The sequence below is a fragment of the Corvus hawaiiensis genome, chromosome 19 (genome assembly GCF_020740725.1).
Source record: "Corvus hawaiiensis isolate bCorHaw1 chromosome 19, bCorHaw1.pri.cur, whole genome shotgun sequence".
NCBI classification, from domain to species: Eukaryota; Metazoa; Chordata; class Aves; order Passeriformes; family Corvidae; genus Corvus; species Corvus hawaiiensis.
The window spans coordinates 796,840-818,246 of record NC_063231.1 but is presented as its reverse complement, the minus strand read 5'-3'; the positions used below and the strand labels follow the sequence as shown (position 1 = coordinate 818,246).

General features: G+C 55.9%; 3 protein-coding genes across 11 annotated transcripts in view; 1 reads left to right on the top strand and 2 right to left on the bottom strand.

The window, feature by feature from the left end:
- Positions 1-11: 11 nt before the first annotated feature.
- On the bottom strand, positions 12-6,026 carry GAA (alpha glucosidase). Its single transcript, XM_048323454.1, has 19 exons — positions 5,616-6,026; positions 5,403-5,548; positions 4,903-5,068; positions 4,439-4,535; positions 4,237-4,356; positions 4,001-4,119; positions 3,736-3,867; positions 3,525-3,635; positions 3,250-3,363; positions 3,048-3,132; positions 2,841-2,958; positions 2,530-2,663; positions 2,263-2,414; positions 1,911-2,059; positions 1,659-1,800; positions 1,354-1,452; positions 1,014-1,178; positions 679-831; positions 12-439 (listed from the first exon to the last, which is right to left on the bottom strand). Exons 1-19 carry the CDS (start codon positions 6,009-6,011, stop codon positions 380-382), a joined length of 2,658 nt encoding a protein of 885 aa, XP_048179411.1. The 5' UTR covers positions 6,012-6,026; the 3' UTR covers positions 12-379.
- Positions 6,027-6,359: 333 nt separating this feature from the next.
- CCDC40 (coiled-coil domain containing 40) lies at positions 6,360-17,518 on the bottom strand. Of its 4 annotated transcripts, none has more exons than XM_048323450.1 (19): positions 17,419-17,517; positions 16,953-17,072; positions 15,868-15,997; positions 15,521-15,699; positions 15,039-15,122; positions 14,737-14,956; positions 14,202-14,359; positions 13,242-13,364; positions 12,747-12,868; positions 11,773-12,016; positions 11,489-11,671; positions 10,350-10,595; positions 9,613-9,826; positions 8,954-9,123; positions 8,739-8,830; positions 8,314-8,434; positions 7,476-7,664; positions 7,091-7,249; positions 6,360-6,688 (listed from the first exon to the last, which is right to left on the bottom strand). In XM_048323450.1, exons 1-19 carry the CDS (start codon positions 17,434-17,436, stop codon positions 6,374-6,376), a joined length of 3,087 nt encoding a protein of 1,028 aa, XP_048179407.1. In that variant the 5' UTR covers positions 17,437-17,517; the 3' UTR covers positions 6,360-6,373. The 4 variants fall into 4 exon arrangements, with proteins under 4 accessions (XP_048179407.1, XP_048179408.1, XP_048179410.1 ...); XM_048323451.1 differs by having other exon boundaries at positions 15,868-15,940; XM_048323453.1 differs by lacking the exon at positions 7,476-7,664 and having other exon boundaries at positions 17,419-17,518.
- A 211-nt stretch (positions 17,519-17,729) lies between these two features.
- TBC1D16 (TBC1 domain family member 16) overlaps positions 17,730-21,407 on the top strand; it is a 31,340-nt gene continuing 27,662 nt past the window's right edge. For 3 of the 6 annotated variants that reach the window (XM_048323891.1, XM_048323890.1, XM_048323885.1), the window contains exons 1-2: positions 17,730-17,819; positions 18,380-18,502. The gene's annotated coding sequence lies outside the window, so the exon portion shown is untranslated. Of the gene's footprint in view, positions 17,820-17,890; positions 18,503-21,407 lie in introns of those variants that run through there. The other 3 variants (XM_048323887.1, XM_048323888.1, XM_048323886.1) reach the window with 3 other exon arrangements.

Below are 21,407 nucleotides of genomic sequence, written 5' to 3'. Positions count from 1 at the left end.
ACAAGGACACAGCCTGGGGCTGCTCCCAGCAAGCAGCAGCTTTATTGACAGTACTGCCCCCTCACCCCCTGCACAGCCCCCTCAAAACCACAGCCAGGAGACTCCCTGCAGTCTCTGCCCCAGCTACCAGTTCCCCACAGTAACAGGTTTGCTGTCTCACAAGGCACTTGGGTGGTCTTTTTTCCCCTGATGACGATGATGAGGTTTTCCCTGTCCCTGGGGGCTGTGCCAGTCCAGGGCACACCCCTCCATCGATGCCCAGCAGCCAGAGGGGAAACAAGGCCCAGGAGCATGGGAAGAGCAGTGGCAGCACCAGGTACAAGGGATGGGATGGATTTGGCCTCGGATCCCAGGGCCTCTCCCTGTGACCGATGCTGGCTCAGGACCAAGAGATCACAAACTGCTCCCACATGGGCAGCGACACGGGCACTCTCAGCACCTGAGGGGAGAAAGAAGGTGAGAGCCAGCCAGGATGCAGCCCGGGAGTGTCAGAGCCAAGGGGGGTCCTGCCCCTTGCAGAGCCTCAGCCCGGCACAGTCCTGGACCCACAGATCCCCCGGGAAGGGCACCCATGGCCCGTGCTGTGCATCGCTGGGGCCACACCCCGCCAGCTCCTCCGCTGCACTCGGGGCCCCTTCCCAGCCACCACCCCTTCCCAGCGTGGGGACAAGCACTCACCTGGGTGTCACTGCGGTAGGAGAAGTTGCTCACGATGGCGCTGTTGGCCAGGACTTGCCGGGGAGGGCTGGTGACACCCAGCACGGTCACGGCCTCCAGCAGGACCCCGTCGAGGTGGGCGCTCGCCCGCAGCAGTTGGCTGAGCACGGCGTCCTAGGGACAGCAGGGATGTCACCGTGTGCTCCTGGGTCTCAGCCACCCACGTGCACCCAGGGCTTCTCCAGGTGCCCTGCCCCACATGCTGCCCCTCTGCCAGGCACTGAGCAGACACAGGTGCCCCAGGGCCACCAGGACCCCCTGACCAGATCCCCCCGCCAGCAGCTGCCCGTGCTCACGTTTGAGGCCAGGAAGAGGATCTCGGTGTAGTCGCCCCTCTCAAAGGTCTCCCAGCTCTCCCCATCATCCCAGAACAGGTCTCCCCTGGCAAAGCCGTCCGGGGTCAGCGCCACGACCAAGGCCATGCCCTTCCTGCGGGACTGGGCAGTGCTGAACGCGGGCTCCTGGGGCACAGGGCAGGAACAGCTTGGGGCACTGCCACAGCCATGTCCTCAGCCCTGCCAGGCACTGCAGCCACAGCTCCTCTGACATGGTCCTGTCAGCGGTGTGGGCACAGCCACCCTCCCAGGCTGGCCGGACAGGTCACTGTGGTGTCACCACGGAGCAGAGGGGACTCACCTGCAGGGGCAGGATGTGCCCTGCACGGACGTGGACGTTGATGGTGTCCAGGGGCGCTGGCAGGAGGATCCACTGCCCTTTGCTGTGGATGGTGGAGTCCTACACGGGGACAAAGAGAGGGAAGAGCAGGCCCAGGGTGCCACGTGCCAGCGGAGTTCCAGCCCAGTGCCAGAGCCTTCAAATGGCCACCAGCAAAGGCAGGTGAGGCACGAGACCCACACACAGCCCCGGGGGGCTGGTGGGATGCAGGAATGTGCACGAGGTCCCACAGCAAAGCCCCCGTGCAACACAGCAGGAGCACCCACCCCTGCGAGGCTGTACCACGTCCCCGCTGGGAAGTAGCCGCTGACTTTGGTCTGTCCTGCCTCCAGCACAGGGGTGATGAGCAGCCCCCCGCCCCACAGGAGCTGGCGGTCCACGGCCCAGGTGTTGGGGTCTGTGGGGAACCTGGGGAAGGAGGGGAGACCCTGCAGCTGCCAGGAGCCAGGAGACCCTGCAGCCGCCTCCCGCTGAGCCGGCAGGACAGGGCCATCGGCCCTGGCGGGGCTGGCACTCACTCGAGGAACAGGGGCCGTGCCACCGTCTTGCCGGCGCTGTGAGCCCGGTGGAACAGGGTGTAGAGGAAGGGCAGCAGGGAGTAGCGGAGGTGCAGGGCGTTCCTCATGGCAGCCTGGGCAGGTGGGCTGAAGGCGTACGGCTCCTGCGGCTGCAGGGAGGGGAGAGGCCCAAGGGGACGCTCAGACCGCATGGGGAGGAACGGAGGGTGCATTTCAGGGGTGCAGGATGGACCATCCCAGCACTGGGGGCACACGGCCCTGCAGCTGCACCAGCCACCTCCCCGGGCCGGCAGGACAGCCCCTGGCTCGGCCCAGCCCCCTGCCTGGCAGGGTGAGGGCTCCTGGGGCTCACCCGGGTGCCGTGGTCATTGTGGTTCCGCATGAAGGGGTAGAAGGCGCCCAGCTGGGTCCAGCGCACGCACAGCTCCTCGTTCGTGTCGCCCACGAAGCCGCAGATGTCGGCACCCACCAGCGGCACCCCGAAGAGGTTGAAGAGCAGCACCTCTGCAGAGGGCACCGGGGCTCTGCAGCACCAGGGGATGGAGCCCATGGAGAAGCCCCGGCTGCGCGGGCAAGGGGGAAGCAGGGGTGGATGCAGCCCCAGTGCTCCACAGCCTACCTGGTATGGAGTAGTAGAGCTGCTCCCAGTTGCTGCCCACGTCCCCTGTCCAGTGCCCGGCGTAGCGCCCGTGCCCAGCGAAGGTGGAGCGTGAGATGATGAAGGGGCGCTTGCCTCGGATCCTCAGCAGAGCACTGGGGGTGGGATGGGACTGCTCAGCCCCGCCGGCTGGAGAAGGGGCTCAGGGCTCCCCCAGTGCCCTGTGTTACACACCAAACCCTTGCCTACCACCCCCTGCCCATGCTGGGTCTCTCTCCTGGCTCTGCATCCCTCAGGATGTGCGGGAGCTGCAGCAGGAGCCCCGGGCTTACTTGTGGGAGGCGATGGCCTCGGTCAGCCCATACAGGCTGTGCAGGTTGTAGTGGGAGGACAGGTACTGCTGGCTGGAGGCACAGATGGTCCCAGCTTGCAGGCGCCCCCCAAATACTCCTGCACGGGAGAGGTGGAGCTCAGAGCATCCCCCGGGCTCCTCCCGGCTTCCCCACAGCCCTGGGCAGGGCTGGAACCCACTCCTGTACCTGGCACATAGGGGGGATGCTCCAGGTTGTTGTTGGGGCAGCCATCCTGGGAGCCCTCCACGAAGTTCGACGGCTCATTCATGTCCTGGGGAGGGAAGGGGAAGGAAAGGACAGGATGACCTCGCTGCTGCCCCAGGGCCCAGCAGAGGCACGGGGCAGGAGCCAGGGAGCCACAGCCAGCAGCTACAACAGGGCCACTCACAAGCCACATGCCATCGAAGGGCACTTGTTCGTGGAAGTCCTTCACCATGTCGTGCCACCACTCGTGAGTCTCCGGGTTGGTGAAGTCTGGGAAGGCCGTGGGGCCTGGCCAGACCTGCAGGAGGGAGGCAGCAATGGGCAGAGCCCCCAGCCCCACACGCCACCCCACCTTCCACCATGGCCCCCCGAGTGTTTCTCTCCCACTCTCGGGGTCCTGCTCCCATGGCCCCACTCAAGCCCTGCCCCGTGGGCCCTGGGGCTGCTCCCCACACTCACCTTCCCGATCAGGGGCTGCCCCGTGGCGTTTCGGATGAACACCCCTCGCTTCAGGCCCTCGTCGTAGGGCTTGTAGGTGCCCGGGGGCCCTGAGCTGCTGATCCCGGCATCCTGGAAGGGCACAAAGCAACAGCAGGGAACGGCCAGCCCTGCCTTCATCACCACCCTTGGGCAGCTGAAGCCCCAGTGCCAGCCCGCCCATGTAACTCACCACAATCATGATGTACCTCAGCCCACGGCTGTGGAAGTCCCGCACCATCTCTGGGTAGTCCTTAAAGCTTTTCTTGTTGAAGGTGAAATCCCTCTTGGCATCGGCGTAATCCAGGTCGTTCCACTGCACGTCCTGTGGATGGAGGCGCGGGTGCTTGGGGAGGAGCAGGGACCCCACGTGCTGCTGTGGGACCCCCACCCCATGGGGCTTCCATCAGCCCCCACGGCTGCTGCGGGCAGAGGCCCCGGGAGCAGCCCAGACCTACCAGGGGGAAGCGGGCTGCTGTCATGTTGGCCACGACCTGCCGGGTGATGTCGGTGGAGGAGTAGCCCCAGCGGCAGAGGTGGAAGCCCAGGCCCCAGTACGGGGGCATGAAGGGGAACCCTGGAAGCCGGAGGGTGGGTGCTGGCAGGGATGGCCCAGCCTTGTGCCACCCTCACAGCATCCTGGCAAAGCCACCCTGGCAAAGCCACCCCGGCAGCACTCGTGGCTCATCCGTACCAACAACATCCAGGTACTGCCGCACCACACTCTTGGGGTCAGGGCCCAGGAAGATGTAGAAGTCCAGGATCCCCCCAGTCGTGCGCCAGGTCAGGGCTGGGCTGGGCTGCAGGAGCACGTCTGGGGAAGCATGAGTGCCAGGGGAAGAAGCTGAGGACAGGGACAGGGCCAAGCCTGTGCCCGGCGCCTCCACGGGACTCACCCATCGCGTTGCTGTTCAGCAGAAAGACACCGTGGGCTGAGCCATCGTCCTCCATCACCAGGTAGAAAGGGTGGGAGCCATAGAGGTTGACGTGGGGCTGGAGCAGAGCACGGTGTGGTGCCTGTGAGGCTCTGCTGGAGACCCCCACACCCACCTGCCTGCCCCTCGCCTCCAGTCAGGAGCGCTGGCTTCAGGGCAAACCCAGGGCTTGTGGTCCCAAACACTGTCATGTCAGCAGAGTTCTGCCCTGAGCCAGAGCCCTGGAAACAGCGCAGAGCTCCGGGGGGACAAACCTTGCCCTGGGGACAAGGGTCCCATGGGCTTGCCCAGTGGTATGGCCAAGGCCCGGAGCTGAACCAGCACAGACACATCTCCCCAGCCCCAGACAAGACGTGAGAGGCGGCAGGGCCAGCCCCAGGAGCACAGATGAATCTGCCTCCCTCTCCCTCAGCCCCGCTCCGTACCGCGGGTGCCATGTCCCGATTCCAGAGGGTGACCCTGGTCCACGCTGTGTCAAGGACCAGTGGTGTCAGGTGCTCCCCCAGCCCCGAAATGAAATGGGAGGGCAGGGAGGTGGAGATCTGCAGGAACTGGTCTGTGAAGAAGAGGGGTGCGACCGTGGTGTTCAGCCTGCAGAGAGAAAGGGAGACTCCAGCAAGCAGCCGGGAGGGAGGCACGGAGCTGGGGCACCAGTGCTGGGGAGGGACACGGATGCTCATCACCACATGAAGTAAAAACAAGTTTCGGCGGAGCTCTGGGATTCCTGGTTCCCTTCCCAGCCACTGAACTGAAGAGGGAGTCAAAGTAAAGCCCCCTCAGCCACCGAGAGCCACCCCACTGCCGTCACCAGCGTCCCAGGTGAACACCGGTGTCCCTGCACCCACCCCGTGCCCTGTGGGGCCGTGAGGGGTCCCGCTCGCAGGCGCAATCCCTTGGGAAGCGAGGGGGGCAGGAGGGTACTCACAGGACTCTCCCGCCGCGCTGCCGGCACACGACGAGGCCGAAGGGGTCCTGGCTGACCTGCAGCCCGTAGAGCGCGGCGGCGGCTCGGCCGCGCACCCGCGGCGTGGCCAGCGGCACCTCATAGCGCGGCCGGGCCGCGTCCCGGAGCTGCGGGCGGAGAGGGGTCAGCGGGGGAACGGGGGACCCGGGGGGCTCCGGGGGTCCCGGGGCGCACCGTGAAGCGCAGGCGGGCCGGGGTCTCCAGCGCCAGGTCCAGCCGCACCATGTCCACCGCGCCCGGCAGGAAGGCGGCGGCCACGCGGCGCAGCCGGGCGGAGAAGCCGCTCTCGGTGGCCGTCAGGTTCTCGGCCCGGTAGCTGCGGTAGCCGCGGGGGAAGAAGCACCAGGGCGGGCCGGGGCCGCGGGCAGGGCCGGGGCCGGGGCGGTAGCAGCAGCCCCGCGCCTCGCAGCCCGCCCGCGACAGGAGCCGCTCGGGGCCGCAGTCGAAGCGGGCGCCCGGGGCCACCTCGCAGGCGGCAGTGCCGGGGCCCCGCGCCGCGGCCGGGACCGGCAGCGCCGGCAGCGCCAGCAGCGCCAGCAGCGCAGCCGCGACACCCGGGCCCGGCCCCATGGCCCGGCCTGCGGCTCCCGGGCTGCGGCCCCCGGCCGGCCCGGCGCTCGGCACCGGGGACGCACCGGCACCGCCCGGCCGCTTCGCCACCCCGGAGCCGCCCGGCCCCGCCAAGCCCGCTGCTGCCGGGGCTTGGCCAAGAGCCGGGGCGAGAACAAGGCCGGGCCACCCCCGCGCCCGGGAAATCGGGGCTACACCGGCCCCCGGGGCGGGGGAGGGAGGCGGGGCCCAGGAGCTGCTTGGGGCAGCGAAAGTGAAACGTAAACAGAAACATAGCGACACGATTGCAATGGTACATCTTAAATAAACATTATACCCGACAAAGTAAATATTGTACCCTACACCTGGTTATTTTTCTGTATTTATTTATTTACAAAGTCTGCAACCTGTGGAAGAATAAAAAAGATATTACATGTATTTTCTATGTTTCTGTCAGGCTTTCTCCATCTGAGCTTGGACCCCAGCCAGTGACTGAGCCACTGCAGAGCCCTTTGGTGCTGGGGCTGTTCCTCCTGGATCTGCTGCACGATGGTGTTAATGGTCTGCAGCCGAGCCTGCAGTTTCTCCTGCTGGTTCATGCAGGCTTCCTCAGTGTGGCACAGGGCCCTGTACTTCCCTTCCCTCAGTGCCTGCAGCTGCTTCTGGTGCGCCTGGTGGGCCACAAGCTCCAACAGGTTCTGAGAAAAGCAACAAGGGAAGGGGCTGTGACATCAAGAAAAATATGGGTGGGACTCGTGTCAGGTGCTGTGACCATCACATTGGACAAGGGAAGGACAGTGCCGTGAATTCCCCATCATAACAGCCAAACAGCACCCCCAGGCCGGGTGTTGGAGGGGTACAGACATCACAGAATTCCATAAATCAGAGAAATTCCCACATACAGAAGGCAACCCTTCCCAGGACAGGGTTTCAATACATCAAGCAGGTTCTTGGTGAGCCTCCAAAATGTGCTCAGTTAATGTGCTGCTAAAATGCCACACTGAGCACCCAGTTCAGCACGGTGCTGAGACAGTGCTGGCAGCAGAGGAAGCAGCAGGCTCTGTCTGGCTCACATGCTGTAAGGGAGTGGATGTGCTCACCCATCGTTTCTCGTTCTGAAGACATTCTATGTCCAAGATGAGGCTGTCGATCTCAGCCTGGAGCTGGCAAAATTCCTGCTTCTTTTCTGAAAAGGTGTCACTGAGGGACTCTTGGATGGTCTCCAGCTCCTGGATGGTTTGGTTGCATTCATAAATGTTCTAGTAAATGGAAGAGAAGGAAATGGCAGATTTCAGTTTTAGTTCAGCTGCATTCCTGACCATCCTCCCAGAACTCGGTTTTGGGGGATTTTCAATGAATGATTTCCCAAAGCCTGCCCCTTTGCCAGCACGGGGTCTGTGCACGGACACTCCTGCACTCACTGCTGTTCACCACAAGGCCAACCTCAGCTGTGTGAGCTCCTGCAGACCCACTTTCCTTTCTCACCTCCCGGGTTTCCCTGATCTTCTTCTTCAGCTCTTCTTTCCTGCTTTGGAAGTCATTCTTGGTGATGTGTTTCTCATCTACTTTGCTCTGAGCCTCTGCCCGATTCGTTATCGTCTCTCTGTGAGAAACACTCGCCTCCATAGCCCGGATCAACATCTCCTGCTGCTTCAGCAGCTGCCCATAGCGGACCTGCCGTTTGCCAAGACATAAACCAGCCTCAAAATACCAAATGCTTACCAAGAGCACCAAGGGAAGCTGTCTGGGTGGCACATCCCACCAGCATAAGCCAGATACATGTGACACAAGTGCCTGCAAGCCAGATTTGGTCCAAATCCAAACCTGGTTTGCTGTGTGTGGATCTGGAAGGCAGAGGCCTGGATTATCAACTTGTCTACACCAATATTTAAAATGTTAGTCTGGACCTCATTAGCAAGAGCAGAAGCAGAAAAGCAGAAGCATCCTGAGAATGAAGGGGAAGAGCTGCTCTGCCAGGAGAGGGAACACTTCCCTAAACCAGTGATTAAAGTGATGCAATATTTAGTAATCAACATTGCTTATAAAGCAGGGTCACAGAATCAGGTGGCAAACATACTGCAATTTAAATAGATTTCTTGGGAGTGTCCAGATTCTGCTAAGCCTGGCACGGGGAATGCAGGATGTGTGGGCCGCTAGATATGCTCAGTTCAGTCGAGCTGTGGGGGGTTTAGAGTCCTGCCCTGGGCCCTGAAGATGCCACTTCTCCAGCCTGTTTCTCATCTCCTGCCTCATGTTTCAGCCACTCCAAGCCTGAGTACATTGGGTGGCTTCCCCTCCTCAGTCCTCTTTCCCAGTGCCTTACTTGCATCCTACGAATCTCTGTTTTCATGTCATGGATTTCGCCTTGTTCAAACAGAGAATCTGTTGCTTCCCGCATCTCTTTTGCCAGCTGGATCTTTTTCTCCCACAGTAGGATCTGATGCCTTCAGAGAAGAAAGGGGAAGGGAAAGAGAAAGCTAGACCCTGCTCAGTGCAGCACACTCACTGCCAGACACTGCCAGAGTCTTCCCATATGGATCTTGGCAACATCCAGCTCACACACGCTGGAACTGTTAAAGCCAACATCCTCCCAGCTCTTGCTGGTTCCACAGACTGTGTTTCAGACATTCATTAAGGTCCTGTCCCCTTCTCCAGGAAGACTAGAAGTGCATTTGGTGGTGCCAGGTTTGGTGACTGTAGAACAGGAACATGGACAGACACATGGGACTGTGGCACTCTGGTACCTACTCTGCTTCTACCAGGCTGTTCAGGAGCCTTTCCTTCTCCTCAATCAGTTGACTGTGCCTCTCCTGCATCTCCACAGATTCTTTTTCTGCTGCCTAGATTTGGGAAGAACAAAATAATGCAACACTGTCAGGCTGAGAAAGTTTTCCAGGATCACTGCTTGCCTCGATCTGCATGGGAGGCTGAGACCCGGGAATGAGGTTCCAGGTGGTCAGTACCTTGAGAGAGTGCACAAACTCGTTCTCTGTGACAATTTTGCCATTTTGCAGCTCCTCAAAGCTGCTGTTGTTCTTGTTGATCAACACATTCAACTTTATCAAGTCATTTGAGATGTTCTTCATGTGCTGTTTCACGTCCTTCTGTTCTTTTATTTCCTGCTGAATTTCATCTATGGGTGAAAAGGCAAAAGTCTTGGAATTCCCCTGAGTACTGGGTTGAACACAGACAAGTTGAACACAAACTGCTGTCAGAGGTGGCAAGACCTCAGGCAGAGCCACCCACGTGTCCAGCCAAAATGTTTTTCCACAAGCTCAAAAACCAAAAAAAGGTTTTGAAGGAGACTCCTGTGGAAAACAGTTGGGTTTGGCTAAGGAAAGTGCTGTCATGGCTGGGGACATTTACCTACCCATTACTTGCAAACTTTATTTAACAAGTGTAACATTGTCACTCAGGGTCCGACTGTCAGGACAGTAGGATGAATCCTTACAGGAATAATGTATGCAATCAGCAGGAGTGCCTGGGCTGTTGGTATTCCTGCTCACACACAGCCAGGAGCACTCTTTGGGGCAGGTCCAGCTTTTCCCATCTGTAACCCCCCACTCCCTTTTCCCTCCCTTCACAGACGAACATTTTAAGGAAGAATCAGGGAACGACGTACTTTCCATGCGCAGTTTCCTCTGCTGCATGATGATGATCTGTTTCTGTAACATATCCAGGGAGGTTATTTGCTCATCCCGCTCCCGTGTCAGCTTGGCCAGCTCCTTCTGCTCATTGAGCCAGTGCTTCTGCAACGTCATCACCTCAGAACTGCATTCTTCTATCTCCTTGTTCAGCTGGTTGATCTCAAGTTCCAGTGGTCCCAGTTCTTGCCCCTGTACAAGGGCAAAGTTTGGGATAAATCAGGCAGAAGCTGCTGGAGTTGTTGACAACATCTGGACATTCCAAAGCTTGCAGAGGATGTGCCACAGGACTCATTTCCCCATGGGTATCCATCAGGTCTTACACTGCCAGGGACAGATCTGGCAATCATCCACACAGGGCCAACCATCAAACGACTGAAATCTCTCTGCCTGCCCCACTCCCCCCTCCTCAGTGTTGGCACGTTTTCCAACAAGATCCTATTCACTCATTGATGCCATTTGACATTTTCATCAGGTGCAGACAAGTCCCTGCAGGGATCTGTGCCAGGCACACCCTCCTTTCACAATTCCCTTCACTCCATTATGAATTGATAAACACAAACACCTGCATTAACTAATGCAGCTTTTAAATCACAGTGCTGATGCCTGAAAGTTTGAACTACCCAACACTTAACACAGTTACACAGATCAGGGGCATCTCTGGTCATCACAAAGAATAAAATCAAAATTGGGACTGAAATACAGAAATACCTACCCCCTGCTGAGCAAGAAGCATCTCCAGCTTCTTGTTGTACAGGCAGATGATCCCTCCCTTCTTGTCAGCCAGGAGCCTGGACTTTGCAATCTCGCTTTCCTGGCAGGCAATCAGCTCATTCATATTTTTTATTTCCTTGTCCACCTCACAGAGTGTTTTTTCATGAACTGCCAGCCTGCAGCTGGTATTGGTTGCATTCAGAATAATCTGGGCCACATCGTTCTCAACCTTGTAAAAATGCAGCTCCTGGGAATATCAAGAGAGGAAACACATCACTGTCCCCAGCAGCCCCTTGCTGAGTTGTAATGCCACTTGTCCCAGCACAGCAGGCAGGGGATTGAGATTCTACTCCTAGGTCTGTACTAAAAGCCATGAGCTACTTACCCTTTCTGTACCCTTGCTTCTCCATCAATTGGCAGGTAATACAATATTTACCTCTGCCATACAGCTGCAGAAAAGCATTAAGGAGCCTAAATATTCCAGAAGCCTTTAAGAGATCTCACTCATCCCTTCTGCAGTGACCACTTGCCCAGTCTCTAGTTACCTGCCACCAGTACCAGGACATCACGGCATTGTCCCTTCTCCACCACACCTGGCACACACACCCCTCACCTAACAACCAGCACAGCACTCGGTGTGAGCAATGCTGGGCTGAGTTTTTGGATCTTTCTAAGAGATCCAGTTATACACTCCCAGAGAGAGCAACTTCTCATGGATTAAAGAGCTGTGGGTCACGTTGGACTGCTCCTTGGACTGCTCCTCAGAACGGAGAGCCGCCTGCATCCCACTCCACGATGAATTATAGAAATAAAAATTAGTTAAAATTAGACTACAGAAGTACCACATGTCCATTATTTTTCTGCAGTACATAAGAAATGCTAATACTTTATAGTAAATACTCCCAGGATTCATAATTTTGCCCCATTTATTAAGTAAAGAACAGTGTTTTGTGTCAGGTCTTTTTGGCCAAGCTCTCTCACATACACCAGAATCCTGCAATATGATCACAGGGAGAACCAGATTGGAGAGGCAAACTCAGCAGAGCTTCAATGCAGACCTGAAACCAGAACAAAGTCACTGACAAGCCCTGCTGGGGACCCACTGGTGCCCTGCCCTCCCAAGGTGGGGGGATGCCATACCAGGTTGCTTTTTCTGTTCCGAATTTTTTCAGCCAGCTGGAAGAAGTGCTTTGCAGCTTTGTTGGACATCATCTGGTCCTGAAGCTTTGCCATGATTTCACTCTCTAGCTGCTCTTTGACAGAAGTTCCCTTCTCTATGCCCTTCCTGATGGCCAGCAACTCATTCAGGTGAGCGGCTTGGTCCTAAAAGGTTGGAAGACAGAGACAGGATCACTACAACTGTTTGAGGAAGGGTATTCAATTCAAGTATTCAAAAGGATTCATCTTCCATGGACTCTCCTCACCATCTTGGTCCTGCTGAGGGCCTGCTCTGTCTCCTGGAGAACATGAGTGTAGGTGCCAGTTTGAACCTGCAGGGCCTCCTGCTCCAGCAGGCACTGGGCAAGCAGTTTCCTTGTCACACTGGTATCATTCTGGGACCGGTTCAGGAGGGCAACAAGGTTCTCATTCTTCTCCTCCTCTTTCCTGATGGACTTCCCACAGCCATGGATGTCCCCTTCTAGGGACTTGAGGTCACGTCTGTAGTTGCTGGAAGGGCAAAGAAGATGGAAAATCATCACGGGGATTGGTGCTGAACAGCCGCCCACAAATTCCTCTTTTCAAATTCATTACTGCAGCAACAACTGCCCAAGAAGGAAGATCTTTTTAAGGCTCAGCTGCTGTGACAGTGCAGAGTCAGCAGGAGATGGATGGAGACATTAAGATTTAAAAGTAAATGTGTCTAGGAAAATTGATTCCTTTTTTCAGCACTGTCCCAGCCCCCATTCCTACCAGGACGTCACCATATAAAAGCAGATTGTTTGTTCTCAGAGAATCAGTCAAGCTTTAAGGCTCCAGAGCAAATAAACACTTCCTCTGGCAACAACAGGGAGGTTTTCCTGAACATTTCCAAAGGCCTCACAAAACCCTGATAATGAGAGACAAACCCTTCCTGACATCCAGCTCTTTGGAGTAAGAGATGTTGCAAATGTGAGGGAATTCCTTTAGAGGAATAAAACATGATTGAGAAAACTGTAAACAGCTTGAAGAACCCCCCACATTCCGAGGAAGAGATGTGGTTAGGATAAAGAAAACAGCAAAAAAGAACCGTGCTTCTTATCCTTTGCATTTATTACGTATTTTAGAGCAGGAAACTTTTTCTGCCTGACACGCCCTGCCCACACAGTGCTAAACCCGACAGGAGACACACTGGAATCCCCTTCTGGAATCCATCCTGCCCAAATCTGAGGTGTCCTCAGGGCCTGGTTTCAGACCTTACCCCAGCAGCTCCTGACTGACAACATAGGCCTCGTCCCTCTGCTTCATTCCAGCCAAGCTGCTGTTCCAATGGTCCATCAGCCTCTTCTTTTCCATGTTAATAGCCTGGACCTCCAGACCAGCCTGGGGAACAGAGAGGTGGCAGACAGGATTAATCTACACTGTGTTGAAAAAACAAATTCATGTTAAAATACTTTTTTTTTTTTCCTGTTCGTAATGTGCTGAGCAGGATCAGCTCCAACTCTGTGTCTCGTTCATTGTCTCAGCAGCCCACAGAGCACAGGTCTGCAAGAAAAAACTGCTGCAAAGGGCAGGAGGAAGTGATTTACAGGCACTTCTCATGGACAAAGGAAAAGAAAAAAAAAGTCTTCATTCTTCCAAACAGGAACAAACTGTGAAACTCTGTCCCACCTTGTGCACACCACATGAGCATGGGCCAAAGGGGTCAGCCCTGCCAGAGGGAAATATTAACCACAAGGGAAAAGTCCCCTCCTACCTCACTGACTGCCTGCCGGGTCACTTTTGTGTCCTCTGCCTGGGCCACAAGCTGAGCTTCAAACAGAGCAATTTGTTCCTGGAGCTCGTAGACTCTCCTCGTTAACTGGTCCAGGAGAAGGTCCTACAGAGCCAGAGCCAAACAGTCCAGGGTGGGTCATGGAATCTCAGTCTAAACCAACTGTATCCTACAAGAATAATATCAGCTAAAAAAGGAATTAAAACTGGCAACTGGATTAGATTTGAGTCCTACTGAAACTTTCCCATCCATACACAAATGGCTCACGAGTGCAGCAGGCACGACTTGCAAGAGAATGAGACCTTTGCTGGCTGTTTATTATTCCAGTTGCAGCAGTAAATTGATAGCTCGGCTCTGAAGCCACATTCCCTCCTGTCAGCATGGATTATGCTGGGCCCCCTGTCCAGCTACTGGGAATCCTAATAATGTATAGTTGAAAATCCTTTGTTAAAACCCTCCTAAACCCAAACTGTATTTCAACAGTTTGCATGGAATTCTGCATTAGCAATACTGCGTGGATTGTGTCCTGGAAGGCAGCAGAGGGAGCTCCAGCACCGACCGGCTCCACTCATTCCCCAAGTTCACTTTCCATTGTGAAATTCGCTGTGATTGAGAATTATTCTCAAGACCTGTACACATGATATTTCTTCAATAAATATCTTCAATAAATATCTTCCTTCCCTTGAGTGAAGAGTGACTTACTGTTCTAAGCCTTGCAAACCCTCTGGACAGTGCATGTTGCTGTCTGGGGGCAGGCAGGGCTTCTTCTCCTTTTTAGAAAAGCCTCTGGAATTTTTTTTTGTCAATTATTTGAGAAAAATATCCCCACTCATCTTCCGTGACTCAGTCACTCTAGCCTTCCTTCTGACAAGGTGGCACATCCTCCCAGACTCACTGCTGGCACCTGCATTTATTTATTTCAAAGACAGTTTCACTTGGTACCTGTTTTTTCTTTTCCACCTCAGCCTGGATCCTCTCTGCCTCAGCCCTCTTTGCTGACTGTTTCATCAGTAAAACCCTGTGATGCATGTCCTGGTCCATGTTCTGCACATAGAAGAGCTGCAAGGCCAGGTTTTCAATCTGTGTCTGCATTGCAGAAACTGGGGGGACAGGAGATACAATAGTTACAGAGAAGTTTGTTTGTAGGGTACACCTTAAACAGACATAAAAGAGAAAGAAATACAGAAGCTCCCAAAGCAAAACCTCTCACACATCAGCTAAACCAGCCCTCCCCAGCAGAAATATTTACATCAGCTTTGGAGTACGGCTCCACGAGCAAAGCTAAAGATCCTGGCAAGCAATTCCTGGATTCCCAGCTCACAGAATTCCAGGTGTGCCTGTGAAACTTTTCAGTGAGTGCATTATTCCTGATTAATTATTTTGCTGAATTTTTCAATCCAGTGCTTCACTTAAATTCAAATTAATTTCTCCACACAGCCCTAGGATTGGGAAACACCGCCAGGACTGCCTCAGTCACCTTTCTTGCGTTCATCATCTGTGTTGCGACATATTTCCTTGTGAGCATCCCTGAGGCCCTGCAGTTCCTCTTCCAGCTGCTGCCGCACTGCGGCCGCCTGAGAATAGCGCTCGTGGCTCTTCTCCAGTTCCACCTCCAGCTGCCCCAGCTGCTGCTGGGCTCCGTAAAGGATCACCCCGAGCTCTTCCCTCTGCTCTTTGCTGGTCTTCACTGCTGCCCTCTGCGGACACAAGAGGGAAGGAGCTGTCTCCCAGCAGCTCGGACAGGAGGGGCTGTGGGAAGGCAAAGGAGAGGCTCCCTACCAGTTCATGGACGTCTAGGTTCACTTGTTCTATCTGCTTAGTGAGGTAATTCTTCAGGGCAGCCTGGAATCTTGTCATCAGAGGCTGTAAGGAAGGACAGCATTAATAAACTTTAACATATTGTGTAAATAGTGAGAGATGTTACATAGTGGGTATTTGCTGATGCCAAAAAGTGAGAATATTTGAAAGCCAGAACTGTGCCAGAAGAGCTGCATCTGAGAACCCACCCGCTCACTCTTGCTGCAAGGACTTCTCTTTCAGGGGCACTGAGGGATCACATTTACCCTCTGCATTGCTCACTTCTGAACCTACAGCTCTGGGGTTAGGGTTGAGTGACTCAGTCAGCAGCTAATACTTTGGCAAAACTGATTTTCACATGTGCAGCTGAACAGCTGAGCCACTGCTTACAGCTCACCTCATACATTTTAGAGAAACACAAACATCAACTCTGCAAAGAACAACAAGATTTGAAGACTTCTCACATGTTCTGGATCCAAGATGACCAGTTCTGCTTCTTCTGCTGTTTTCCTCCTACTTTTTCTTATCCCATGTTCCTCAGCTCCACGCTGCTGCAACCCCTTGTCCTGTCTTTGGTTGCCATGATCACTCGGGAGCTCAAAGGTCAGCTCTGCATGGTGAGAACTGGCTCGTCCTTTGCTCCCTGGACCCCACCCCAGCATAAAGAAGGAAAAAGATAAAGGAATAGGATTAGATTTTATAGTATTGTGCCTCCAGCTGGATTAACAATGACCAGAAAGGGAGAAAACCAGAGGCTGTGCTTGAGAGATGATCTCAAGTGCAGCTCTTCTGCAAAGGCAGTGGGGGATACCTGGTTCTGCTGCAGGTGCTCCTGAGGGAAGGGACGGGGCTCCTCTGCCTGGAACTGCCTGCTCCACGTCACCCTGCTCAGGAGGACAAGTGGCACGTTCGTTTTCTGGGAAAGTCTCAGGCGATTTTCCCTGAAACATAAAATCCATCACCTTTTCCATCTAACTACCCCTAAACATCTGCTCATTTCTGTCATGAGGCATGAACAATGCAAACAAAGGATCAACACGAGGGCCTGGCTCTAAAGCCAGCACAGAGACGCTCCCAAAATAGAATTAGAGTGAGCCACTCCTGCAGACCCCACAAACAGCTCTGCAGCAAGATCTCTCTATCTGCAGGGGGCAATGACTCTGTTTGCTCCTCCAGAGGAACAGACTCTCCATCGTCATTCCCATTCTCCACTTCCATGGCTGGCACACAGCACAGGTGGAAAGCAGAGCAACAGATTGCCATTTGCATTTCAGGTTAATGCTGTGGTATTTTTTGCCACAGGGCGCAGAAGTTTAATTCAGAAGTTTAATCTCATTTGCAAAGCACTGAGATAGTAAAGATCCTGACAAAACTTCTCCACACCACTCACAGTTTCATGTACTTCTAGTTCACGTCCATTAAAAAAAAAGTCCTTACAGATTTATTAAAGCAATTCTTCCAGCTAGCACAACATGTAGCCAAATTAGTCTCCTTCTTCTTTCTTTCTTTCTTTCTTTCTTTTTAAAGTGACTCTTTTATCCCACATCATCATTTGCCAAATTCAAGTGTTGGGCAGGCCCAATGGAAGAAGAAAACTTGTCACCAAGAAACCTCCAAAAAGAGCCCGAGTATGTGCATCCATGAAATGTGGATAAATCTCTTTTTTCGGTGTCTGCACTGGAAACGTGCAAAGAACTGAGTGAAACACACACAGTTCAAATGCTGCTGACATGGGTCAGTAACTAAATTTACTTTTTAGTGGCTTTTTTGCTTTATATGAGGGCAAGGCTGGAACGATCGCTCTCTTCTTGCTGTTGAAGCTGCTCCCAGGAAGAGGCCGCTCTGCAAAGGAGGCGTGGGAACGGGCTGCCCTGTGAATGTTCCAAAGGGAATCACCTCCAGAGGAAGATGTGATGGAGCTCTGCTTTCATCCCGCTCCGCGGAGCCCAATTCCCCCGCAGACTCCTCTGCCGCGGCACCGGGCGGCTCCTCCATAGCGCCGGGGCTGGGCTGGGCCTGCAACCGGAGAGAGCCTGAGCAGCGGGGCGGGCACGGGACACGCACCGCCGGAGCCGGCAGGTGCCGGGACGGGCCGGACGGTACCGGGCCGGCGGTGGAGGGGACGGGCAGTGCCGAGCAGTGCTGGGCCGCAGTGGAATCCGGACCGGGCAGTACCGAGCCGCGGCGGACAGGACGGGAGGGAAAGAGACGGGAGGTCCCGGGGCGGGACAGGAGGGGAGGGGAGGGGCGGTGCGGGCCGGCGGAGGAGCCCCGGGCGGGCAGTACCAGTACCAGTACCAGTACCAGTACCAGTACCAGTACCAGTACCGGGCCCGGCCCGGCCCGGCCCGGCCCGACTCACCCGCGGCGGCTCCGCCATGTTCCCGTTACCAGGCGACGCATCAACACCCGCTCACGTGACCGCCCGGGCCGCACCACCGCGGTCCGCGGGGGGCGCGGGGGGGCTCGGGCCGCACCAACCCCGGCGCGCGGGGGGGCTCGGGCCACGCTCCGTCCCCGGCCAGCCCCGGTTCCGCCCGCGGGTCCCGGTCCCGGCACCGGGCGGGTCCTGCTGTGCTCTCCCCGCGCCGGGCAGCCCCGGGCCGGGCGGACGGGCGGGGCAGCCGGGCGGGCACAGCCCCGCGGGCCGGGCGGAGCGGGCGGGCGGCGGCAGCGGCCCCGCGCAGGGCCGGGAGCGGCGGCGGCTCCGAGCTCGCCCCGGGCTGGGCAGCGCCGGGAGCTTCCCCGGGCTCGTCTGTGCCGGTAACGCGGGGCCGGGCCGGGCTGGGGGCGGCGGGGGCTGGGGGGCCGGGTGATCGCGTAGCGCTCCCAGCCTGATATCCAACCGGCACCGGGATCCTGCCGGCACCTGGGCAGGTCCGTGTTTGGTCCCGCTCTTTGTCCGCCCTTCCCACGCCGGGGCCCCGCGGAGGGCGGCGGGAGCAGGCGGGAGGACGGGATGCTCCCCTGGGGTCGGGATGCCGCCCTGGGGTCGGGCTGTTCTCCTGGGGTCGGGCTGTTCTCCTGGGGTCGGGCTGCTCCCCTGGGGTCAGGATGCTGCCCCGGGGTCGGGCTGCTCCCCTGGGGTCGGGATGCCGCCCTGGGGTCAGGATGCTGCCCCGGGGTCGGGCTGCTCCCCTGGGGTCGGGATGCCGCCCTGGGGTCGGGATGCTGCCCCGGGGTCGGGATGCTGCCCCTGCGGTCGGGATGCTGCCCTGGGGTCGGGATGCTGCCCCGGGGTCGATGTGCCGCCGGGGGCGCTGGTGGAAATCTAAATAGTTCCTAAACTTTCTCTTCTGTTATTTCGGTGCGGCTCCGTGCAGCTTGGGAGTATTTCAATGTTTTCCTTCCTTTTGGGGAGCTGGTCTTCTCCCAGGTGACCCAAACATCTACCTGAGCTCTGTTACCTGCGGAGAAGGTGGATGGGGATCGTTGGCAGTGGTTTGGTGAGTGGCCTTGGGATGCTGCAGGCAGGGGTTGTGGGGTGGTGTATTGCTCGCTGTGCTGCTGACACTCCGTAAAATAACGCGGCTGCTTCCACTGGGAGATTGGTCTTTTTGGATATCAGGCTGGGAGCTTGTCTTGCACAGGTGTTTTGTTCTTAGTTGCTACTCCGAATAGGAAGAAAAATGAAAGTTCTTTTGAGAGAAAACAGTAGAAGTGTGAGGGCTGGGACAGCTCAGGGTAAAGATCTTGGACTTTGCTGGTGCTTTTGTAGAAGCCTCCTGAGAGTTTGTAGGAGCTTGTTCGTGTCCTGGTGATAACTGGACAGTCTGTGAAAGCTGCTTTTCTGCACTGGATTTGGAGAATATCTGGGTTTGTTCTGGCTGTGTGGGGGCTGTGAGGCTGGAGAGCCGGGATGGGGCAGAGTGTGGCTCTCTGAGTCCATCAGGGAATGAGGGAGGGAAGGGGCTATTCCAGAGTGTCCAAGTGGCAGAGATGATGCGTGGTCTGATGTCTGTCGTACTGAGAACAGAGTTTGCAATCAGCTCATCCACTGAGCTGTGATCCAGGCTCCTGGGGCTTTGAGCTGCTGATTTTTGAGGATTGAGTCCTGAGAATGTTATCAGGACACAGCAACAGGATGTTGGAAATAAAAAGTCATAAAAGCATTTCCTGTGGCCCAAGCAGTGCAGATAAGTGTCATGCAAAGCTGGTAAATTGAGGATGGAGGGACATGTGGCACAGAGTGTCTCAGTGACAGCGTGTGCTGTGGGTGAGTTCGGTGCTGGGGATGGGTGAGTGTTTTGTTTGCTTTTTGTTTGCTTTTTGTTTGCTTTCTGATGCCTGAACAGGTGTGGCTGGGAGCAGCCGGCCCTGACATAGCATTCCCTTTCCCTTTTCATCTCTTGAGTCACAGCCTTGCAGGATTCAGGCTGCTGCCCCTTTTTTACCTGCTCAGCTGAGATGCATCTGAGCGAAATTGGTCCCACTGAAGCGGCTGCATTTGGAGTTGTGGGGATTTTGGCTGTTCCCTTCCCTTTGCTCTGTGCTTCGTGAGCTGCTGCTGCCCCAGCAGGGCAGCAATGAAAGACTTCTTGGTGACCTACATAATTCTTCCCATGAGATGGGATGACTTCAGAGTGGCTCCCTATGGTAAACGTTTTTCCTTGATTTGGCTGGATCCTCTGAACTGGCTCCAGCATAGCAAGGAGTTTGGAAAGCTTTTCTCTTTTTTATTCCCGATGTCGAGGTATTGTAATACAAAGGGAAGGTCGTACAAGGGCCTGTAGAGGAGTAGAGATCAAGTGAGTGACCAGCTGAGAGTGGCACAGCAAATCCACTCGGAGGACTGGGAGGAAGCTGAGTCCTGACTCCAGCCTGCCCTACTCTGGTCGCTCTGTGCTTGAGAGTTCCAAACCCGGCATTTGCTGTTCCCAAGAGGGGAAAGAGGCAGGAATTTGTGCGGTGTCTGAGCCCCACCACCACAGTGACTCTGCACTCCTTAAATATGTAAAATTAAACTCAAGTTATTAAGGGCAAGGAAGAAAACGAGCCTGTTGCATTTTTCTTACCAAAGACATTTCATGCTTTAATGTGGTGCTGCTGTTTGACAGCTCGTGTTTCTCCGCCGTGCCCAGACACGCTGCAAGTCTCACATTTCACTTCCAGAGCCCTGCAGCTCGGCTTATGTTGCTCGTAAAGCTCGGAAAATCTTGCCCAGCGAATGTGCCCTGGGAGGCAGAGCCCACGGAGGGCTCAGCTCAGGGAGCTGTGGGCTGCAGCCGGCCCCGCTCTGGGCTGGGCTCCTCAGTGAGAGGAGCCGGGGTGCTCGCGGTGCCCCCGGTGCCAGCGCGGACCGGGAGATGTGCTGGGTGTGCCAGCCCGTGCCGGAGCCGGCGCTGCCCTCCCGGGCCAGGATACAGGAATCTCGTGCAACCGGCGGCGGCAGCATTTGGTCCAGCAGCAGGTGCCAAGTGAGGTGTGAGCTGCCAAGGCAAACAGGATCCTGTGGATGGGTTCCTGAGGAGGGGAAGGGCATCGCTGCGGGCGGCGAGCAGCCGGTGCCGGTCTGGATGCTGCTGGCTGGAACAGGACAGGCTCTGGGGAAGAGGCTCCGGGGGTGATTTCAGGAATTGGCTCCCCAGCACTTTCTCACTCATGAAGCTGAGAAGTGCTGGCACCAACTGGGAGAGCAGCCAGGGCTGTGTGAACAGACACAGGAGCTGGAGCGAAGATTTTTAGTGGCAACAGTTGATGTGTGGGAGAAGAAAATGTGTGTGTGCTTAATAAATATTGGCACTCAGCAAGAGCTTATCAGCTAACTCAATGCTTCAGCTTCTGGAGAGCTGAGCTGGCTCTGCCACACTGAGAAGAATCCCTTCAGATCAGTGGATAAATATGAAATTCATATGAAAAATGGGGTTTTTTGAATGGTGCTGATTTACTGCTGCCTGAGCTGTGAGATGGTTCCCACTGCCTTCCCAAGCACACAAAAGAGGCAGCAGCAGTTCCTGCCTCTCCCCACGGCCCAGGCCCCACGGATTGCCTGTGCAGATGTTGTCCCACATGGAAAAGGGCTGAGAATAGAGCAAACCCTGCAAATTTGGTCTCTGTTATTTGCTGCTTTGTGTTGTATGAACTCCGGTCTTTTAAGAAGGAGAGGCACTTTCCCAAGCTGAGTTCCAGAGACTTTTGGGGTTGTACCAGTAGACTAGATGACCTTCAGAGGTCCAGTCCACCATCTGGTCCCCACTGGGACTGACTGTGTATCTATTTCTGCAGCCTTTGAAACCCCAGCAATGGAAATGGTCCCTTGAGGTTGGTTCCCTGTTCTGGTGCACCATTGTCCTAGCTACTAGAATGACAAAACCTAGGTATTCCTTGCCACAGTTCAGCTGCCTTACAACT

Excerpts from the sequence above, each read along its gene's own strand:
- GAA (XM_048323454.1), bottom strand. The coding sequence starts at position 6,011 with ATGGGGCCGGGCCCGGGTGTCGCGGCTGCGCTGCTGGCGCTGCTGGCG. Across the intron at positions 5,069-5,402 it reads CAGCGCGGCGGGAGAGTCCT|GCTGAACACCACGGTCGCAC; the intron begins GTGAGTACCCTC and ends TTCTCTCTGCAG. Across the intron at positions 832-1,013 it reads TCCTCTTCCTGGCCTCAAAC|GACGCCGTGCTCAGCCAACT; the intron begins GTGAGCACGGGC and ends TGCTGTCCCTAG.
- CCDC40 (XM_048323450.1), bottom strand. Across the intron at positions 11,672-11,772 it reads CCCTCAGCAGGACCAAGATG|GACCAAGCCGCTCACCTGAA; the intron begins GTGAGGAGAGTC and ends CCAACCTTTTAG. Across the intron at positions 9,124-9,612 it reads GAGGAAACTGCGCATGGAAA|ATGAAATTCAGCAGGAAATA; the intron begins GTACGTCGTTCC and ends TTTCACCCATAG.